Source organism: Talpa occidentalis, unplaced genomic scaffold (assembly GCF_014898055.3).
Source record: "Talpa occidentalis isolate TD23 unplaced genomic scaffold, MPIMG_talOcc4v2.1 talOcc4.14, whole genome shotgun sequence".
In the NCBI taxonomy this organism is placed as follows: Eukaryota; Metazoa; Chordata; class Mammalia; order Eulipotyphla; family Talpidae; genus Talpa; species Talpa occidentalis.
Window position 1 is genome coordinate 64,372,927 of NW_023601433.1, and position 23,642 is coordinate 64,396,568.

At 35.0% G+C, this 23,642-nt stretch overlaps 1 protein-coding gene across 2 annotated transcripts in view; it reads right to left on the reverse strand.

The window, feature by feature from the left end:
• CUBN (cubilin) overlaps window positions 1–23,642 on the reverse strand; it is a 225,935-nt gene that overhangs the window by 179,101 nt on the left and 23,192 nt on the right. For both annotated transcript variants that reach the window (XM_037510673.1, XM_037510672.1), the window contains exons 15-22: window positions 22,453–22,634; window positions 20,487–20,649; window positions 19,473–19,660; window positions 6,202–6,346; window positions 5,805–5,983; window positions 4,304–4,469; window positions 3,434–3,650; window positions 2,192–2,322 (exon numbers count right to left, since the gene is read on the reverse strand). In XM_037510673.1, coding sequence (XP_037366570.1) covers window positions 2,192–2,322; window positions 3,434–3,650; window positions 4,304–4,469; window positions 5,805–5,983; window positions 6,202–6,346; window positions 19,473–19,660; window positions 20,487–20,649; window positions 22,453–22,634 — 1,371 coding nt within the window. The remainder of the gene's footprint in view (window positions 1–2,191; window positions 2,323–3,433; window positions 3,651–4,303; window positions 4,470–5,804; window positions 5,984–6,201; window positions 6,347–19,472; window positions 19,661–20,486; window positions 20,650–22,452; window positions 22,635–23,642) is intronic.

A 23,642-nucleotide genomic window follows, 5' to 3' on the forward strand; every position in this document is an offset into this window, starting at 1 on the left:
GTTTCAGCACAAGATATTGCCTCACAAGTTAATGTGATATTAGCAGAGTTGTTTTAGTCATTACAGAGATGTCTTATGTTGCATACTGCTACAAAGATTACCATGATATTTTCAGGAAACCCTGCCTGAAAGGTATGTTATCTAAGACATAGCTAGTTTAGTCATGCAGCAAATTAAATTTGTGTTCAGAGTTGATTAGAGCCACAAGACATCTCAAAGATCATCAAATGCAATTCCTTAATTTTACAGATGAGAAAACAATAGCCTAAAGAGTTCAAGTGACTTGTTCCAAATCCTACTCTAATATTCAATGTGGTTTGGGCAAAATATATGAGGCAGATAAAACTACAGAAGAATGGAAAATTGTGTGCCTATGATAATTTCTTGAGAAGCCAGTTTTGGTCATTGGATCTTAAATATCTGAATTAAGTCCAGTGAATATGTCAATTGCATGTTATACCCTATAGTAATTACTAGGGATTCAATTTCCCATATGCAAGAGTTGGATAACAAATTGTCTCCTAAGGAGAGTTCCACAGGAGAAAAGGGAATATGATTCATACATACTCAGGATTTTGAAAAATCTAGTCATGTCCAAAACACAGGACTTGAACTACTGCAGAGAAAAGCACTTTTGCCTTAAAAAGCATGAAACAGAAACATTAATTCCAAAGGGCACTTGTACCCCTATGTTTATAGCAGCACTATTTACAAGAGCTAAGCTATGGAAACAACCCAAATGCCCAAAAATAGATGACCGTATCAAGAAGATGTGGTACAAATACACAATGGAATATTACTCAGCAATCAAAAAAAGATAAACACATGCAGTTTGCAGCAACATGGATGGAGCTAGAAGGGATCATGCTCAGGGAAATAAGTCAGAAAGAAAAAGAAAAATACCATGTGGTCTCACTCATAGCAGGACTTTAGAAACCCTAAATAAGAGACCAGCAAAAAGACTAATCAATACAAAGTAAAAATCAAAATCAACAAGCAACTATAAACCAGAGACACACTACGGGGCGGGGCAGGGAAAGGAAGGACTAGAGTCAAAATAAGGGGGGGTGTGCAATTGTATGGGGAATAAATATAGCCAAAATGAAAATGCATACATTGTGCAAAGATGAAAAAAGATGTAAGAATTATATAAAATAAAATATTTAAATAAAAAAAGCATAGCAAATAACAGCTTTGAGGAGAAATAAATAATTTGGTGGGAATTCTGAGTGGGAATTCTGTTAACTTTTATTTATCTGAGGGAGTGGAGACTTTAAATGATGTGTACTTAGAGATCATTGGCTATGCCAGAGGGAATACCTCCTGGCAAAGGAAAAGTTCCTATTTATCTCTGAAATCATCAATGAACCATATCAACCCACTGGGGGCAATCCAGAGGCTCTGAAATGTTCAGAAAGCGCAGTCATCATATTTTTACACAGGATAGTATTTTAACTTATTAAATATCTTTCCAAACATGAAACCCCAAACTCTCTGATAAGATACCCACCCCAGATGTAAACAAGAGTCTAATGAAACCTGACAGCTTCATAAGTCCCAGAGGCTTTGGGGCCAGGGGTATCTCTGGTTCACATACTATCTCAAAGACACTGCTTTCAAAGAGCTTTTGCTTTCTATGCTGTAGTTGCAAAAATCAAATAATGAGAATTAAGTAATGAAAATACAATAAAAGGAATGATGCTGAAAAGTTTCAATTTCATGAAGTCATTTAGAAATGTATATTTTGCTAAGAAATCTTCCATTTCCTGCTATAGAACCCCATGTAGTACTGTCATAGTCTTATCTCTTGCCCATTTTCTAATTTCTTAAAGTAAGTATTTGGTAATTTTCTATTTTAATAAAATTTAAACTTACATAAAAATTTTAAGTATGAGCTCCTGAATTTCACGCTTCTCTCTCCCCTCTCTCTCCTTTCTCTCCTCTCTTCCTCCCTTCTCTCTCTCTCCTCTTACAGAACTACATCACAATGATCAAAATTAGAAATTTTATCACTGAGACAATATTCTTGTCAAAACATAACTCTCCTTTTAATAAGAATGGCACTAAAATCATTAAACTTTATTATAAATACAGCTTTCCCTGTGTGCCACAAGTTTCGGGATGAAGTATTCTCATAGTATTATTTTGTAATGCAGTAAATTAAATGAAGTATGCAGAAGTGTTTTGTTACCTGTTGATTCACGAATTGCTTCATAATTTATTAAAAATCCTTCATAAGCAAGGTGAGAGTCAGCCACAAATACAAGTATTAAGGAGTTGCCACTGCTGGTAAGAGACGGTGGGACTGATTTTCCACAATATCTATTTGAAGCCAAGAAAAACATACTTTTAATATACTTAAAATGATATACCAGAGTTTAGGACATGCAAAACTGATAATAATTAATATCGGTAATAATATCACCTATTAACCTTTGAAAAATAAATTTGAGACACAAAATGTTTACAAGGTTGAAGATCATCCTATGTGCGATCATTTCCCTAAATGGTTTTATATGTGTGTTTTTTTGCTGCTTCTCCTATACATGAAGTTTAATGAAATTAGAAAGTACAAACTACATTAGGTCTCCATATAGAATATTAGATGAACTTATTAATAGAAATGTAAAAAACTTGCACATGTATCAGAAATTCAGAGCAGAGACTGAGTTTGAATCTGCTTTTCACTTAGAGGCATTATGACTTTGGACAGATCACTCAACTTCCATACCTCAGCTTTCCTATCTCTAAAGTGGAGACAATAAGAGTACTTACTCAAAGAATTGTTTTGAGAATTTTACGAGTGAAGATCCTCAATATAGGGTCCTCCCCTGGTGGCACAGGCAGCTAAGCGCGGTGCTGCGAAGCTGTCTGCAGCCTCTGCGGTGCCGGTTTGCCCGGCCAGCTGGTGAGGGTCCCACATGGCGTGGAAGACCTCTCCTGTCTCACCAGCTGCTCCCTCAGCAGTGTATTTCATCAGTCTGCCTGTTCTGTTCCCTGCTCTGTCTCTGGTGAGTCCTCTGAATAAATAAATAAATCTTTAACCAAAAAAAAAAATCCTCAATATAAAAGACTTGGAATAATGTCTGGAACAGTAAGCCCTACATCGGTAGAATGTATTATCTTTAAACAGTTGGCTTATGCAGAAATTTGATTATTAAGATATGTCAAGTTTTTGCTGAACAAAAGCAACTTTGCTCTGAAAAACTATTCTAGTAATGCTAAACTGGAATTTAAATAAAAACATTACGGCATGGACTTTGATCTAGAAATACACCTGGAGGAAGGAGTGATGTAGAAATGATCATTTAAGAAGATGTTTGTGTCACCTGGTTTTTATAACACGAAATATGGATGGTTTTTAACATTCTTCACTGAATCAGGAAAGCAACAAAACGGAAATTTTTGTTATTTGAAAACAAAATGATCTTACTTCCCAAGAGATGTTCCAGAGTTAGTATCATAAACTTCCAGGTAGTCATTTGTGCAATTGTAATGGAACTCCAGATGAAATTTTGTGAATATCAAATGAATCAGGTAGTCAGGTTGTACTAATACATGCCAGGTACAGTTGACACCATGGGGGTAAATATTTGGATGGCCAGGACTTTGAATGATTCCTGTTGACTCTGTAAGAACTTTTCCACATGCTGTTGAAAAAAATAATAATGATCAGTACAAATCAACAAGCTATCCAGATATCAAACTGAAATAACTTGATCATAACCTATTAAAAGTCCAAAAAAGAAATATTTCTGGGCCTCCCCGGTGGCGCAGCGGTTGAGCGCTGGATTGCGAAGCTGCCCGCGGCCTCTGCGGCGCCGGTTCGATCCCCGGCTGCTCCCCGGCCACTGGAGGAGGATCCCACATGGTGCGCAGACCTCTCCTGCCACCCGCTGCTCCCCTCAGCAGTGTACTTCAGCCCTTCTGCCTGCTCTGCTCCCCGCTCTGGCTCTGGTGAATTCTCTCACCCTCCCGCGCTTCTGACTGTACCCAGTGCATGTATAAACAAAACAAACAAATATAATAAATAAATAAATAAAAACATGCCTCTATAAAAAAAAAAAAAAAACTATAAAAAAAAAAAAGAAATATTTCTTAAATGTCACTTAAGCTAACCTAGTTTTTCCTCTTAATAATAGACACCAACTATTGGAATGTACTGAATAGGAAATACATTGTTTGTCTTTAAGTGTGCTTTAAAACTTTCATACTGCTGATGAATTTTCTACAGTAATTTATTTTATTGTATACTTATTCTAAAACAAAAACAAAAGGCAAAGGAGTAGAGTTAATTTCTTACCCAAATTGGTAGTACTGAACTTAGCCATGAAACCATGATTTTCAGTAGAAGAACTTTTCACAAACATGACATAAAGAAAATTGTAAACAGATGTTATAAATGAAGGTATGTCTGTGCCACAATACTTTCTATTTTCAGGAGAGCCCAAAATGGTACTGCTACCAATCTAAGTGAAAAAGACATTCAAGATTTATTCTTTAGATATTTATTTTGTAAATTTGCTGTAAGTCATTATTTCTGAAATCTTATTATTAATATTGTAAAAACAATTTTAGAACACAGTTATAGAACATTATCAGTTATACCAAAAGAAATCTCAAGCCTATTAGCAGACACTATTCACTTTCCTCAAGCCTTTGGCCTAGGAAGTCACTAATCAATCTGCTGTGTCACTATAGATTGCCTATTTGACATTTCAAATAAATGGAATCATGCAATATGTGGTCCTGTGACAATCTTTTTCATTTAGCATTGTTTTCAAAGTTTGTCCAATAACTTTGTAGAAAGTGTCATTACCTCATTTCTTTATAATGCAATATAACATTTCATTACATGGATCATGTGCCACATTTTATTAATACATTTATCAGTTAATGGACATTTAGGTTCTTTCTATTTTTTGACTGTTATGATAATTATTGTAGTCATATTCATCTATAAATTTTTGTGTAGAAATATATTTTAATTTCCAATGGGTACACACTTAGAAATGGAATGGCTGCAAAAATGATAGCTCCATGTTTAACTCTGTGAGAAACTGCCAACTGATGGCCAACATGGCTGCATCATTTCTCATGCTCACCAGTAGGTCTAAGGATTTCAATTTCCCCAGCACTGATGATGCCATGCCATCAACTGTTACCTGACTTCTTGATCATAGCCATCCTAGTGAATGGAAGCAGTATCTCATTGAGACATCAGTTTGTATTTCCCTGATGACGGTGATATTGAACATATTTCATGTAATTAATGGCCATATGTTTATCACTTTCAAGAAATATATATTCATACACTTTGACCATTTTAAAAATCAGGTTATTTGGTTTTAATTTTGATGAAATCAAATTCTTTCCTTTTGTTGTTTATACATTTTCAGTTAGATCTAGGAAGTCTTTACCTAATATAATACAAGGACATTATTTTCTTCTAAGAATTTCATTATTGTAACCTCCATGTTTGGGTCTATTATCTACCCCCTTTTGAGTTAATTTCTGTGTATGGTGTAAGGAAGTGGTCTGATTTGTGTGCGGATTTCAGCAACATTTGTCAAAAAACTATTTTTCCCATTGAAATGTACTGGCAGTATTTTCAAAAATCAACTGTCTTCTTGATATGCTGCTAAATTCACTTAGATAGTATTACATTGAGGATTTCCACATCTATATCCATAAGTGATATTGATCTGTACAAATTAGTTTTGTGTCATGTTTGAGAATAACATGACATTGTATTTTAACAATAAACAACCAAATACAAACGTGCAAAGATGTTTAATTCTTACCTCAATATAATCGGTATCACAGTGGGTAGAACTTCCAATTTCAAAGCCAGTAAAGTTAAGAAGAACGACTTGACTTTGGGGTTGATAAATTATCCACCTACAGATCTTTTCTCCTGGATACACATTAGGATAAAAGGGCGAGCGAATGACCCCTTCTCCAGTTAATTCACCCCCACAAGCTGTAAATATGAAAATTATAACAGTGTTTATTCAGAGATTAATGGTTCTAGCTTTCAATTTCATTGCAAAGTCTAATTCTGAGTAAAAGTATAATAAAATGTGGCATTTGAAAGTTTTCCTTGGCCCTGGAAGACATACAATAACTAAATTATTTTAAGAAATTAAAATGTTACAACAAGCAAATTAGACATTGAAAAATTAAGCCAAATTTTCTTACCAACTTGATAAATGGCTCTGAAACTAGCTTTTATAACAGAAGCGTCTATTTTAAGTCGGATCCAGATATTATTAGTAATGGATTTAATATGAGAGAATGTTTCATTGCCACAGATTTTTCCAAGTAAGGTTTGGTCATCTCGAACCTGAACAGAAAAATAAAATAGATTTGTAATTCTAATAAACAGAATTACCTTGGCAGCATTATTTGGAGATGAGAAAATGGCAGCTACAAAATGAGTCACAACTTAATCGGGGTTACATATTTATATTACATTTGAAATTGGTCATTTTTCTTTTTTTACCCAATGCAACAACAGTAAATATTTATAAAATCTTAGGCCAAAAGAACTCCAAAATCATGAGACTACTTTAAATGTTATCTCAATAATGTCAAAGAGGAAATAAATGTACAATTTTGGTCTATTTATAAAACAAAAATTTGAAAATAGTACATTTCAAAATATACAACTTTTAGCCAAATCTTCATCGGAGTAAATCATAGACTAAACTACTTTCATACTGAAAGACAGATAAGTAGATGAAAGAGAGAGCTCTAAGAAGTCAACTTAAAAATTACAGGAAAGCATTAAAATTGTGGATAATCTAAAAATAAAAGCAAAATCATAACAAATAAAATACTAAAAAGAAATTCACGAATATATAAAGAACTGTTTTCTGAGGAAGGTTGGGGAATGGAGATATAAAAGACAAATCTCTGGCAGCTGAATAAGGAAAAAATAGTAAGCACAAATATTCATAATTTAAAATGACAGGTGATACAAATATATAGATACTAAGAAATTTATTCAATATAACTTTTACATACAACTCTATGCGAGTATATCTGAATATGTGAAATGATTATTAAGGTGCAGCAGACCTCTCCTGTCTTGCCCACTGCTCCCCTCAGCAGTGTGTTTCAGTCAGTCTGCCTGTTCTGTTCCTCACTCTGTCTCTGGTGAATCCTCTCATCCCCTGTACCTCTGGCCTGTACCCTAGTTCTTATATGCATAAATAAATAAATCTTTTTTAAAAAGAAATGATTATTAGTAGAAAAAATACAAATTACTAAAATTATCTTGAGGAGTAAAATAAAATCATAATGGACAATAAGCCATGGATAAAATTGAAAACATTATCAAATAATTATTTTCCCCAAAAAATCTTCCAGAAGATGTCCCATCTGGCAAGTTATTTTAAACTTGTAAAGAACAGTCAATTCCCACATATAACTTGGGCTAATGCACTCTTAAACAGGGAACAATTTCTTACTAATTTTTCTCAGAACTAGCTTACCAAATCCTAACATTGAGAATACAAATATAAACTATGGCTAGATCTCACCTATTATTATATAAATACGTGAAATATTATATATTTCACGTATTTATATTCATATATAAATATGTGAAACACTACTCTAGAAAAATGAATTCACCCACTGTTATGCTAACATACCAATCATATATGAGAGTAAGAGTAAGGCAAGGAGAGCCTCCCTGGTGGTGCAAGGGGTTAAGTGTCAGCACTACCAAACTATCAACAGCCACAGCAGCATGAGTTTGATCCTCCGCCAGGGAGCTGACCCACATGGCACAGCAGAACTCTCCAGTCTTGCCCACTGCTCTCCTCAGCAGTTTATTTCAGTGAATCTGCCTATTCTGCTTCCCACTCTGTTGCTGGTGAATCTTCTCACCCCCCTGTACCTCTGCCCTCCACCCAGTTCTTGTATGCATGAATAAATAAAAATAAATCTTTAAAAAACAAGTATTATAAATTAAGTTCCTCAATAGAGCCAATAAGAAAATCTATATATTTCCGCATGTGTCAAAAAGTTTGTTAGCATTCCTATTTATAACAAAACTCTTATAAAGTTAGGAGCAAAAGAAAATTTTCTCATGTAACAGAGATCCCTTTTTAAAATCAATAGTCAATATCTTAGAGTGCAGTGGCAAGAGCACAGTCTACAGACTCATACAAGCATGTGTTCAAACCCTACCTCTGTCACAAACCTCCTCACTTAACCTTTAGCAAGTTACTGAATCTAAGCCTAGCTCATGGGGTTGTTGAAACAAATAGATGAAATAATAGTGTGAATTTCTTAGCAAAAGGCCTAATAGAAAATGTTAAGGGATAGTTAAAAAGGTGTGATTCTACACCTCTGAATCATATACAGTGTTGGAAACAAATGTTACCTCATTTTTTTTTTTAAAAAAAGGATAACTTCTATTATTTTTTACTTTTTTTAAAAGATTCATTTCTTATTTATTTATGCATACAAGAACTGGGATGTAGGCCAGCAGTGTATGGGGTGAGAGAATTCACCAGCAACAGAGTGGGGAGCTGAACAGGCAGATCTACTGAAATACACTGTTGAGGGGAGCAGCAGGAGAGACAGGAGAGGTCTGCTGTGCCATGTGGGCTAGCTCCCTGGCTGGGGAGCAAACTCATACCACAGTGGCTGGCTATTGCTTGACAGCACTGAGACTTTTAACCTCTGCATCACCAGGGAGGTGCTTATTTTTCAGATTTTTTTAAGATGAAACATCATCATTTGCAGATGATATGATAATATACATAGAGAACCCCAAAATCTCCACAGAAAAACTAATTCAACTCATCAATCAATTCAGTAAAGTGGCAGGATACAAAATCAACACGCAAAAGTCAGTAGCCTTCCTATATACAAACAATAAATCTGAAGAAGAAGAAATTAAAAAAAACTATCCCTTCTATTATCGAAACAAAAAAAATCAAATATTTGGGAATAAATCTAACAAAAGAGGTAAAGGACCTATACAAAGAAAACTATAAAACACTGTTAAAAGAAATAGAAGAAGACACAAAGAAATGGAAAGACATCCCCTGCTCATGGATTGGAAGAACAAACATTATTAAAATGGCCATCCTACCAAAAGCAATCTACAGATTCAATGCTATTCCAATCAAAATCTCAATGTCATTCTTCAAAGAAATAGAACAATTATTGATGAAATTCATATGGAATCACAAAAAAACCCGAATAGCCAAAGCTCTCCTGAAAAAAAAAGAAGGGAATGGAGGCATCACACTCCCAGATTTCAAACTATACTACAAAGGCATAATCATCAAAACTGCATGGTATTGGAACAAGAACAGACATACAGACCAATGGAATCAAATAGAAAATCCAGAAATAAACCCAAAGATTTATGATCAACTAATCTTTGACAAAGGAGCAAAGACTATGCATTGGAGCAAAGAAAGTTTGTTCAATAAATGGTGCTGGGAAAACTGGGTCGCTACATGCAAAAGAATGAAGCTTGACCACTACCTCACACCATACACAAAAATCAACTCAAAATGGATTAAAGAACTAGACATAAGACCTGAACCATAAAATACATAGAAGGAAATATAGGCGAAACACTACGGGATTTGCACATCAAAGACATCTTTACAGACACATCACCCAAAGCAGTGATAGTGAAGGCAAAGATAAACAACTGGGACTACATCAAATTAAAGAGCTTCTGCACAGCAAAAGAGACAATAACCAAAACAAAGAGAAACCCCACCAACTGGGAGAACATTTTTGCACACAACACCAATGATAAAGGACTGATCACAAAAATCTGCTCAGAGCTGATGAGACTCAACAACAACAAAGAAAATAATCCAGTCAAAAAATGGGCAGAAGAGCTAAAAAGAAACTTCTCTGAAGAGGAAATGCAAATGGCCAACAGGCATATGAAAAAATGTTCAACATCACTTGTCATCAGGGAAATGCAAATCAAAACTACCATGAGATACCATCTTACACCAGTGAGAATGGCACATATTAAAAAAACTAGCAACAACAAATGTTGGTGAGGGTGTGGAGAAAAAGGAACTCTTCTGCACTGTTGGTGGGAGTGCAAACGGGTCCAACCACTATGGAGAGCTGTGTGGAGATTTCTGGACCTACTAAACATAGAGCTTCCATATGATCCAGCAATTCCACTCCTAGGTATTTACCCAAAGGACACAGAAACATCAATTCCAAAGAACACCTGCACCCCTATGTTTATAGCAGCACTGTTTACAATAGCTAAGCTTTGGAAACAGCCTAAATGCCCAAAAATAGATGACTGGATCAAGAAGATGTGGTACATATACACCATGGAATATTACTCAGCATTCAAAAAAGATAAACACATGCAATTTGCAGCAACATGGATGGCGCTGGAAGGGATCATGCTCAGCGAAATAAGCCAGAAAGAAAAAGAAAAATACCGGATGGTCTCACTCATAGCAGGAATCTAGATAATTTAAATAAGGGACCAGGAAAATGAATAACTATAAGAAAGTGAAAATCAAAATCAACAAAAAACTATGAACCAGAGACATTTTTTGGGGGGCGGGGGGGTGGGAGGGGAGGGATTGGGGTCAGAATGGGGGGGTTGAAATTGTATGGGGAATACAAAAATAAAATTTATTGTTTAAAAAAAGTAGAATTTCAAAAATTTTAAAAAATAAATAAATCTTAAAAAAATAAAAAAGATGCAAAAAAAAAAAAAAGATGAAACATCATATTCTCACCAAAATCAAGAATCATTCCATAGATATACAAACTACTCCTGTTATATAGATTATTTTGGAAGATCTTATTATACAAATATCAAGGCATCTACTCAATTGACATTACCAAGCCATCAATAAATGGTAGGATTTGTGCAGTAACAGCTCTGTAAAACATCAGCCTACCTCAGAACTTAAGGCAAGCACATTTCTTCAGAAGCATGAGTCACATTTGTGAAAGTACAAGGTGTTGTATTATTACTTAATAACTAATTGCAATTATTCAATATTCAATAAATATCATAATTAGGCATTTTGGGAATTTGTGAAGGTATTTTTTGTTATTTTAATTATGAAGACAATGGTGGGGGGGCACTTTGACATTTAGTGGCTGGAGACAAATGATATTAAACAGCCTGAAATGTGAGAGATAGTCACACACAACAAGAATTCTTGTATATCCTGAGATATATTCAAATCAAATCAAATATGCTGGCACAAAGCCTTGGAGCCATGAAGAGCTGAAATTCTGTTACCTGGGGTGAAATTTAGATGTATTTTAAATATTAAGTACAAAATTTCTTATACAATTTTATGCACACTGAATTTCCCAGTTATACAAACAGAGTATAAATCATAAGAAGTTATTGAATTTATTTTTCCTCCATGGAAATCTGCCAGGAGTTCATCACTCTTTAAGAAAATTGGTCTCCGACATAGCCATGTCAGCCTGCATTTGTCCTGGGACCTTCATAGTGATTCTGGCTTTTAACATATTGAAATAGACATTTAATTTTTTGACTTTTATTTATTTCTCTTAAACCTACAACTCTCTCTCTCTCTCTCTCTCTCTCTATATATATATATATATATATATATATATTATATGTGTATATATAAAATATATTTACTGAGGTTACATCATCTATGGATTTCATTTCAGAGTAGTGAAAAGATGTTATAAAAAGATTTTAAAGCGTAAAGAACCATTGGCTTAACTAAAAACTTTGAACTCGTCCAAAGGATTATAGAATATTTTTCAGTGGAAATAACCTTTCAGCTGAGACCTGAAGAATTATCCAGGCCAAGCAGTATGGGCAGTAACAAGATTTTTAAAGCGAAATATTCTAAGCTGTGGAGACAGAGTAACACCGTTACTCCCATATGTAATTGGTGGAAACACAAATTTCTGGAAAATACTTTGACAATATGTATTGAGTCTTCAAAATAATCATCATTTTGGACCCATTATCTCTAACTCTCTAGTAAGCAAATAACTTGAGATGCAGACAAAGACACAAAATGATCCACATCAAGTATATGTTCTATAATAACAGGAATTGAAAATTTTCCAAAGGTCTAATAATAGAAGAGTGGTTAAATAAATTATGGTATAGCCATTTGATAGTCATACAACAACACTAAAAATCAAATGCCTCTCCACTGACTCATAGCAAACCAGATCCTCTCTATGAGCTATAATACAAACTGCAATGTCATAAAGTTATACTATAAATATCTCTCTAACCAAATAGCAAATCTCTGAGCAAAGAGAAAATTTCTGTAGCACCATTTTCTTAGAAACGCAGACATACTACAGTTCTTGGAAGTCAGGAAGCATGAAACACATAGTAAGATATCTTCCTGCTCTCTAATCCTCAAAGGTTCCATTAACTTCTGCTAAGATTCTAGTCTCACAATTATATTTTTCCCATTAGAAAATGACAAAAAGGAAGAAAAACAGCCAAACAGCATCAGAGCAAGCTAAAGTGGGCTGTTCCCCTGGGCCTCACTAATGAAATTCAAGGACTTCAGCAAGGAGAAAGGCAGCTGCAGTCCAAATGTTTTAAAAGGAACTTATAGGGCTCGAGGGCTTTAAACCTAGAAGGTACAATTGATTTTGGCTATATTTCTCTCTCTCTGTGGAAATGAAACCTTATTAATTCTGAAAGTCTGTATTCTCCCTAGATCCCAGACATGGTTTAACCACAACCCCTTTGAAAAAAGACATTTAAATAAAATTCATCAAATGCTTTAAAGTGATCCCAAGTACTGTTGCAGCAGATCCTGCATTCAGTATTTATTATAGGACTTGCAACTTTGCACTGTCCCACCCCCACCAAAAAAACCCTCTTTCTTTTGTACTTGTGAAATGAGATAGCCTGTATTATTTTTTTTTCCAATTCTTCACATCCTTCCTTGTAAAAGGGCTGAACGTCTATGCTTCATTGTTGTAAGACTTGCAACATCTCCCTAAAGAGATTTAATATTTATCCTTCCCCAGGACTGTGAGCCTCTCAATAGACACATTGTCCAACAGAAGGTGAGCAGAAATGATTTCCTACAGAAAGAGGAGCTAAAATTAACTGGACTGAAAATCACAGATTTAATGAAACCAAAAGTGGACACTTAGAGCCCAGTCAGTATAAAGTTTTAACATCTGGAATAGATCAAGTCCCAAAGCCATATTTCAATACACTTGATCTCTTGTTTGTATTTACTTTGTATACAGATTTGTTTTTTATCTAATAAGTTCAAAATCTACATTTTTAACTCAAAACAAATCAAATATGCTGCCACTTAGGTTTGGTCCAACCAAGAGTTGAAAACACAATGCTACCACATAGTAATGAGCAACATGTGCCAGGGCAAATGAAGAAATAATGGATGAGGGAGCAGAGAGAAGCTACAATGGAGCTAAAAATTATTTTCTTAGGTTACTGCTCTTCCTTATTCATTAGTGCGTATTGTGATTTCGTAGTTACCATATTAAAGTTTATTTTACTTCATAAAGCTGTGTTCCTTCTGACATCTCTATTAAGAGAGTAACCTGATTTTTAGTGACCATTCACTGCTGTTCCAGACACTGTTAAAAATATTCCAATTGTTTCCCTTTCATTTAGCCAAGCTAAATTCTTTACCTTGGGCTACAAGATCCTATAAGATCTAGCTCTGGTCTTATTCTTGTTACTCACTTCTTGGTGGTTCCAGCCACACTAGTCTATTTTTAATTATTTGCACCTGTCAAGATTTGTTTTCTCAATTCAGTCTCTAGGACCATGTTGGCCCTCTTTTTCTGGAATCCTCCTTCTTTTCACTTTTTGCATTGCAAACCCTTTGTCTTCTTCAGATAAAAAGTGTTACATCCTTAGGGAAGCTATCTCTAATCATTCAACTAAATTCAGTAGCCCTGTTATTTACTTTCAGAGCACCGCTTCTTTCCTTTCTGATACTTTCTGCAAATTGAGATTATGTAATTGTCATTATATATTTTATGTAATGACAAATATTAATATCTATTTTCCATACACATCTCCTAGCACAGTGCCTGACACATAGGTTATTTGACAAATATTTAGAGAATGGATAAATAACCTCTTTTAATTCTTTTGAGGAAAATACTATTCCTATTATAGTAAGAAAATTGAGGTTAAATGTTAAACATTTTGCCTTTAGTAATACAGAGAGTTGAAGTACCTTATCATGTTTCCATGCAATATTGCGTTCATCTATAGGAAATAAGCACTGGCATTACTCTGTATTTGACCTAATAGTACACTGTTCTTGATTGATGCTCTTTCCATAGCTGCCTCTTACTGCTTTCCACTTAACTGTTCCCATGGGTCTGTGGTCTCCATGTGAGCAAGCAACTTCTTTACATAAAGAAGAACATAATGTATATAATTTCTCACAACTCCAAGACCTGGTGGTCCTACGATCTCATTCTTTTCCTTGGCTCCTACAATGCATACCTAAAGAAATATTTCGCCTGAGTAATGGCATATTTTGTCACCTCATTAAAAAGCACCAGAATGACTCCAGTCACTGGGGAAGCAACAGAGCTAAAAAACAAAACCCCAAAATATAATATGCTAACTACAAATGCAAAGTACTCGATATCTATTTCCCTTTTTCCCCCTGCCATTTCTAGAAAGACCTTCCTCTGAAATAAAATTAATTTCAAAATGTTCTTAACTGGAAAATAATATTCTTCAGCCTTTGGGGTGGTTGCTTGCTGCAGCGACTTGCTTACTTCAAGCAAATTCATGCACACCAAAGTCATTAATTCCCTCAACCAACTCCAAGACTGGAGTTGAAATAAGCTTCAATTCCTAACAAAGAGTAGGCTTCAATGGTTAGGCTTCAATTCCTAACAAAGAAGAAAAAGAGGGCTTTGTGAAACCGAATTCATCTGAAGATGTGAGAATGGTGCAGAGAGACAGCTGGGAATGGAGGGGAGTAAATGGAGAGGAGTGAGGAGGTGGTTAAAGGCTCAGAGGGAAGACAGACCTTCAGAGTTCTAGCTTGCTGGGGTCCCACTTTTGCAATGTCTTAGTACATTCTTTAAGCGCATAAAGATTTCAACTTCACATTCAGTTTCATCATATCTCACAGATCTTGATATATAGCATTTTCTGTTTATTATTTTTATATAGTCCTCATTTCATTTTCATAGTTATTAATTATTTAGGAGAGGGTTTATAGAGTTGCAGGTAGTTGGATTTTTGTATGAATAATATCTAGTAGCACTGTATTGTGAGAGGGTGTATTTACTATCTGCTTTACCAATTTACTGGGATTGGCTTAGAGGTCTCAAAATGATTAACCTGTGATTCAATGACACTTGTAAAATAAGCACATTTCCTTGATTTGGGAAACAAACTTTAATATAACTTATCTTTCTTTATTAATTACAGTTTTCAACTTTTCTATGCCATTTATTTTTGTTTGCTTTCCACCATTCAGAAGGAACAACTTTCTCAGAAGCTCTCCGTTTTCCCAGAAGATTCTTCTCCTTCCCCTTCCCTTATCAATCTCTTGCAATATCCCCTTTCCATTCTGCTAAAGTCTTGAAGGTAGGGGGAGAGACAACTAGGGATTATTCAAGAAAATTCCGTGGGTGAACAACTATATCCATTTATTCCATATTCCATTTCAGCTCTGGCCTAAGCATCATGTAGCTTCTGAAATTATTATTCAGTCTACTACTTGCATTCTCTGGGATTAAAAATTAAATTTTCATTACTGTCTTAGGTGTCCTTCACTCAGAGTTCTGATGGCTTAAATCACTTATGAAATATTAATAAAAGGTGCTGCTTTTTATTCTGGAAAGATGTTCTGTCACATTCATTGAACTGTTCTTTACAATTTCAAAGCTCTCTTAGAAAAAAACAGATGAACTAACATTTGATCTGTTACTCATTCTTTTGTTACAGCCACAGCAAATCACCCATAGATAGTGTTTTTAGATGTATAACATTTAGTTAAGAGGAATACAGAAATTCAACAATTAATATATAAAGTGTGTCTTGTTAAAAAAGAAAAAGAAAGATATGCTACACTGGATCTGGGCAACACCACATTTATTATCTTTTATAGTTAAATTTTATTTGCAAATGAATGTTTATGGAGCACTTACTGAGCAAAAAGCAAGTCTTTCAAAACCACATTATACATGAAATAGCTACACTAGGCAATAGTATCTTAAACTTCATTTAAAGGAATATTTGCATGGCAATAAGACATCTGGAACCACATAATAAGATCTGGGATTCTTAGAAGTATGTCTCAGAAAGGCATAGTCACACTAAAAGAAAATTCCTTGTTATCATCATCCCACAGCTTTCTAGAATTCCCTCTCAGCTCTTCATTATTTTCAAAACTTTGGGTAGTTTTCTCTCTCCCAAACATAGAATTTGTAAATGACAAGGTTATCTCCCTTCCTAACCGAAACGTATTCGAAATAATCATCATTCTTTCATTTATTCCTTTGCTTAAACATTTCATTCTTTTGGGTATATCTTTAAAATGAAACCACCAAATTTGGGAGCAATATATTGAGTGATAATAATGTAATTTGAATTTAATTCCAATATCACTTTCTTCCATACTCACTGTCTGAAGGACAAGTAGAGAATTGGAAGTGTATTTTTTTAAATGGGCTCAGTTCACAAATTCCACTGACAGTGATGATTAATGGCAAGAACTTTGATCTAAGTTAGTTATAGGGTCCCATCTAAATCCTATTCTCACAATAACTAGAGTTTGACCCTTGTGGCCTCAGTTTCCTCATCTGCACAACTAAAGATTTAGATGAAGTAAATAGATGCTCTGGCTGGTGCTAAAATTCTACAAACCAACTGGCTTTATTCCCTTAGGGCTAGTCAAGGATATAGTAAAAAAAAAAAATCTATTCAATTATTCAAATAACTATTCATGACCTGTCCTTATGACAATAGAGTTGTTTCATCTTTCCCTCAACAATTCTAGGAACATTTGGCCAAAACCTGGCTGTAGAGGTATGCACATCAGGATGTTGGTACCTTGTTGGTCAACTAAGACACAGGGCCCCCACTGGCTGTCTCTGAAGTGTTATGTAAAAAGCAGGAGTTGGAAATTTGGTCTGGGAAAATCTTGCATTTATATGATTTTTTAAAAATTCTTCAAGCTATTTCTGCCATTAATTTCCTACAGTTATCATCACAAAATCTGGAATAGGTAGGGCATCTCATGGAAGTAAGAACTAAAGTTTCCAAGAAAACGTTTATACAATCATCAAATGACTGAACTAATACAAGAATCTAGATGAATTACCTCCAATCCCAGTCTGGCTATAAAACGTTCTGCCACTTTGTTTCCAAAGTTAAATTTTCAATGCTAGTTTTAAGATATTTTTCCGATGCCCTTTCAGACCATTTCAGAGGTGTTCGTGTAACTCCTTACTGAACTTCTATTAGAGTATATTGCAAAGCCTTAAGGGATCATTCCCAGGGCTTTGATGACTTTTTAAAGCCATTAGAACCATCATTAAAAATCTAATAGAAAGATGTCCAGATTACTAATGTTTTCATCTATCTGAGAAAAAAGCTTTAGGCCTGATTCCAAGTTACAGTCCTGTAACCAAAGAGCCAGTTATGGAGTCGGGACATTCAAGAGAGATTTCTCCCTAGGGAAGCAGGGGCAGCTTTGTGGTCACAGTTACTGTACAAGGCTGTATTTCTGCTCATATCAGAGGATAGTACAGCCCAAACTCCTCACTGCAATTCCTAGCTTCTTTGCTCCCTAAACATGTAATCAGGGCCCAAGCACAACTTTTATGGTCCTCAGTTTCCTTATCTCTAGATAAGAATAATAACAGTGGGTGTGAAGATTCAAGGAGTTAATTCATGTAAAGCACAAGCACATCATACTGTACAGGCAGTAATCGTGACCTACTTATTCTAGTATTTTAAAGTCTTAGGGTAACATTTGGTGATGGTAATGCTACTGCGAGCTATTATTACTATTCTCTAAGTATAAAAGAGATGTTGGAAATTTAATTTTTATTTACATAAAAATATTTAAAATTTCTTTCTTTCAGTATAAAACACTAACATTTATCATAAAAAAGTCTTTAAAGGATTTTTTTTTTAAGATTTATTTATTTATTTATACAAGCACTGGGCACAGTCAGAGGCTCAGGAGGGTGAGAGAATTCACCAGAGCCAGAGCAGGGAGCAGAGCAGGCAGAAGGACCGAAGTACACTGCTGAGGGGAGCAGTGGGCAGCAGGAGAGGTCTGCGTGCCATGCGGGACCCTCCTCCGGTGGCTGGAGAGCAGCAGGGGATCAAACCGGTGCTGCGGAGGCTTCGGGCAGCTTCGCAACCCAGTGCTCAACCGCTGCTCCACTAGGGAGGCCCTATCATAAAAGTCTTTAGAACTCATAAACAGAATGAATATACACATCCCTCTCATCATCTGAGATAAAAACCTCTGGATTAAAAAAATATATTGCTACAATGCCATGGCCAATGTACTTCTTCAGGCAAGTCCAAATCTTGCACTAAAATTCTATATGTCCCCTCTCTACATCCGAAAGTGGGAAGAGGGCAAGAGATTATATAGGTTTTTCTGGAAAAGTGAATTGGTTTGATTTATATGAGCAAACTGTAAATGCCTTTCTGGGTTTTTAAAAAAATTGCACCCAAAAAAATATGTTTTGTTTCCTTGCCCAAAATTTAATTTGTGGCTTGACCAATAATTAAGAAAAAGAAATACCAGGCCAGAAAAACAAAAACTGCCCTTTTGTTTCAGATATTCTCCTTATTACAACCATCACACACACTTAAATCAATGTAACTTTTCTGAAGGAAAATAATCAGAACTAACTACAAAAGAAAAAAATGTCCAAACTTCCAAACAAGAGTTATTCATTTCTCTAAGTTAACCCTTTGCCACTAACTACCTAGCTCACCTGGTCAAATCCTTTTACTTCCCTCATATACAAAATTGTTCTGTATAATCGCTGTCATCAGTATCCTATTAGTAAATCCTTCTAGTCATACTTGTATTTACCTTAATTATTCGGGCTCATTTTAAAAGCTTGTAACTGTGCATTAATATGAATTTCTAGTCTCAGTTTTCATTTTCTTCTCTAGGCCCTTAGAATGTTCTGTCTCATTCTCTATAGTTCTTTTATAGTTCTTTTTTTTTTGACAACTTCTTTCACACTCCCTAGTATATTCGTTTGTCAAATTCTAGCCTAGTTAAGTATAAACCACAGGTTTCTGAGCCTGCCCTAGAGGTGCTGATTCAATAGGTCTAGGAAAAAGTGCATAATTACATTTCTAACATTCAGATCATCCAGATAATGTGGATTCTACTGGCCCAACAATCATTTAAAGACCACTGTGCTACAGAATATAAGTGTTGAAAAGTACCATCAAAGAGTCATTGAGTGGTAAAAGTTACCTCAATGTAAGTCTGAGAACAGCCACTCTGGCTTTCCAGCTCCACATGGGTGAAGTTGATCTGTATTTGTTCTCCCAAGGGTTGATTGATAATATAGATGCATTGTCTGTTATGCATAAAAGGTCCAGACAAGTCCAGAGAGAGAAGACCCTGTGGGTCTGTGTAGTTCCCTCCACAATGCAGATCCACTAAGGAGAACAAAGAAGAGAAGGAGAAAGTCATGAGAATGTCCATTCCTCCGATTCCAGGAGTTGGATGCACACACACCATATATCCATTTTAGTCACCCTGTATAGAGTTATACCTTGTTTGTAGAAATGTTTACCTAACTTCCAATCTAACATTCTCTTCTACAAATTTTAAATACGTTTGTGTATTTAAAAATACATTTTTTAAATACAATTATGTTGTGAGGAAAGTTGATATGCACAGACAATAAGTAAGACTGACAAAAATTAAAGGTCAACTGTAGATTCAGCCGCAACCAAAGTAAATGGAGAAAGTGGAACAGTGAAAACATATTCAGGGTTATTTTTGAGTCATAAAAAATCTTTCTCCAGGGAATTCTCATTCAGGCATATTGATGTATGTCATGAACAAAATCTTCTGCACTCCTAAAAAAAAATTCAGAGAGTATTTCATTGTATTTGTCGGTTTGTTTTAAAATATCAATGCAAGTTAATAGCTATGGGTCTGACATAGCTATTGAATAACATCTCTCAAAACAAAACAGAAAGTAAAGAGCTATGTCTGAATAATTTATGTTTAGGTGTCAGGTATGTATTTACTAAGACATGGATCTCATGTCTTAGGGATTGATAAATACTGTAACATTAAAAACAGAACTTTGGAGAGATAAAAAAATCTGTAGGTACAAGAAAAAATATTTATAAAGACTTGTTATTAGACTAAAAATGTAAGTCATCTGCAACCTCACATTAAAATATAGAACAGCTATAAACACATCATTGTCCTTCACATTCATATTAAGCTCTCACTCATCAAATTACATACAAGGTGATGTTAAGTAGGTGATGTGGAAGCCTTGGTCACTAATCTGGTTGTCAGAATGGAAATGAATTCTGGCAAAGGGACCAGTAGTCTGGAGTGGTGGAGGGGAGAGAGTGGAGCAGAATTTCCCAAGAACAGGGTCCTGATGCAAAAGACCATCTCGAATCTAAAACAAAGAAACAAATCATTACACTCAAAGTGATCAGGCTTTAGCCAACCAAGTTGTTTTGTAGATTAACTTCAGAAAAGCCATCATTTGAAAGTGATGGTGACTCTGGCAGATTTGCATATACATATCTACCACAGCATTGGAATTCAGTAAACCATAGTCTCCTTCGCCCATCATCCCTGACACCTTATCTTCTGTTTGAACTGCAAATGGGAGATTGGATGTACATTTTTAATGTTTTTTCTTGTAATATTATTACTCTCATTAATAACTATTTCCTTTCCTAGGTCTTCTTGCAGATATTTGTTTTGAAATTATGAATCCCTAGTGATACAAAAGAAGAAAATAAATATATGCAAAGAAAATGAAAGAGGGAATGCCAGCAATGTCAACTGATTCACAACTTGTTTTAAGTATCCAAGAGGATCAGAGGTGGAGAAGGAAGTATAGTCAGATTAGATACAATGAAAAGATGGCTTACTGAATTTAAAAAGTGCAGTTTTAATAACAATTAAGTACCACAATAATGATGACAACCTTAGAAATTCTTTTTTTTTAGTTGTTAGTTTTGAATGTATTAAATAATTATGTTAATTTCTCTATAATTGTGTTACAATTGCAACTCCTACACTATATAGAACTCCAAAGCATCAATGGACTAAATGATATTTTGATATGGTCAATTTTGTCTACTGATAATATTTTAATCTATTGGCAGCAAAGGTATTTGTATAGTTAACAATTTCTTTGAAATATTATAGCTCATAGAGAAATAAAGGTGTTTCAATATTGTGAGGGTGGTTGATACTTGCTATTATACATGTATGCACGTTAACATGTGGAAATGAAAAAAGCCCCTGATTTTAATATGATGGTAGTTGTTGAAAATGAATTTCAAGATAATTTTGTCAACATTTAAAAGGCTATCTTTCAGCAATTTTCCACGGAAAAGTAGATCTTCTAGTCACTCCCAAAGGTTTCAAATCCATTACAACTGCTAAATAACTAATGACTTTAACTTGTGGAGATCCCTGATTGACAGTCAGACCCTTCTGTCCTTTATGAATAATTCCACAGTACTCCATTCTTTCCTAATGGACTTGGAAAAGTATATTGCCTTTTATGACTACTGTAAGAGGTACTGAGATTTATGGCGATGACAGAAAAACATAAGAGCTCAATTTTCTCAATGATCTTTCAGTCTACAAATGAAGAGCAATATTTTTTTACATATCTATATAATAAGGTTTTGAATATAACAGCTTTTTTCCTTCCTCCATATTCTATAAAAATCTTGTACTAAGAAGAAGGAACACAAGTTAAGGCTTCTTCTCTTAATGACAATTATCAATACATACCAGTTAAGTCTTGCCTTTTATCAGCCCAGTTCACATAATCACCATTAAGTTATTTCTCTTCATGGAATACTATGATTAACTTGTGAAACACCTCACTGGTTTAAACAGAAAACTGAAAATTTGAATTTTCATTGGGGAAGTTAGACATTAATTTTTATTTCACTAATTCTATTATCCCCATGTTAGGGGACTGGGTTTCCAGAAAATGGCAAGGGAAGAGAAGGCAACTGCTTCTCATATTCAAAAGGGACCCAAGAGAAGCAATAAGCCAGCATAATTAATAATCAGAATTTAGCAAGACTTGGACACTGGAAGCCTACTGAAGAATATATCTACCTAGAACTATTGCTAATAAATTATGGTCATGTATAGGCATCAGAGACCACAACCCCCTGACTTCTCAGCACACAGTGATGAGTCCTATACAAATCCAACTCCTTACCTCAAGATAATCTTTGTTGCAATCATCATGGTGCTCCAAACTCAAGGTCCCAAAAGTAAATGTTATCAGAAGGTCAGGACTGGTTGTTACTTTCCAGATACAATCTCTTCCTGGGGGGTAGTTTCCAGGGTATCCTGGAGACTTAATAGAACCATAAGTACCAGTCAGGATACCACCACATTCTAAAATATAAAGAAAAGTTATGTTTACATTAGTAAATAAGTTATGCCTCATGTAGAAAGATCAAAGTCCTTGCTTGCTATGAGAAATCAAGTTTGTTTAATAACTATGTGTAGTTTTGGACACTCTCTAAATTAAAGAAGTTGCTGAGTTTTCCATTTTGCTTAAGTTATAAATGTAGAAGAACCTAATGATAACAAATAAATACACCCATATATTGAGCTCTATGATAATCAGCCATCACACTGTGATCTAATTTAAAATATAGGTTAAATTGTCTGAGGAATGAATATAAGAAGATAGATTCACTTTCCACTTTGAGGGAGATTAACTGTATATTAACTCATAAAATTCTGGAAACTGAGGCATTTATGAAATTTTAGAAAAATAATAATCATAAATGTAACAATAACACAAATGTAAAATATCTAGAAACACCAACAAAAGATGTTCAATGTCTAAAAGGTTAGACATTGAAATCTATGAACCATAGTAAAGATAAATTAAAAGAGAACTGAATAAATATAGAGAAAGTCAAAGTGCATGCATTGAAAGGGTCAGTATTTTTTTTTAATTTTATTTATTTATTTTTAATTTATATAAGCACTGGGTACAGTCAGAAGCGCGGGAGGGTGAGAGAATTCACCAGAGCCAGAGCAGGGAGCAGAGCAGGCAAAAGGACCGAGGTACACTGCTGAGGGGAGCAGCGGGCGGCAGGAGAGGTCTGCGCGCCATGTGGGACCCTCCTCCGGTGGCCAGGGCGCTGCACAGGCTGTGGGCAGCTTCGCAACCCAGCGCTCAACCGCTGCGCCACTGCGGAGGCCCAGAAAGGGTCAGTATTTTTAAGACATCTCTTCCCAAGTGAATTATAGATTCAGTGCAATGCCAGCAAAATCCCAGCATATTGTTGGGAGAAATAAATGAACTGATTCTGAAATATATATGGATATGCAAAGAATCTATCACATTTTAGAAGAACAAAATTAGAGATTTACAGTACCAAATTTTAA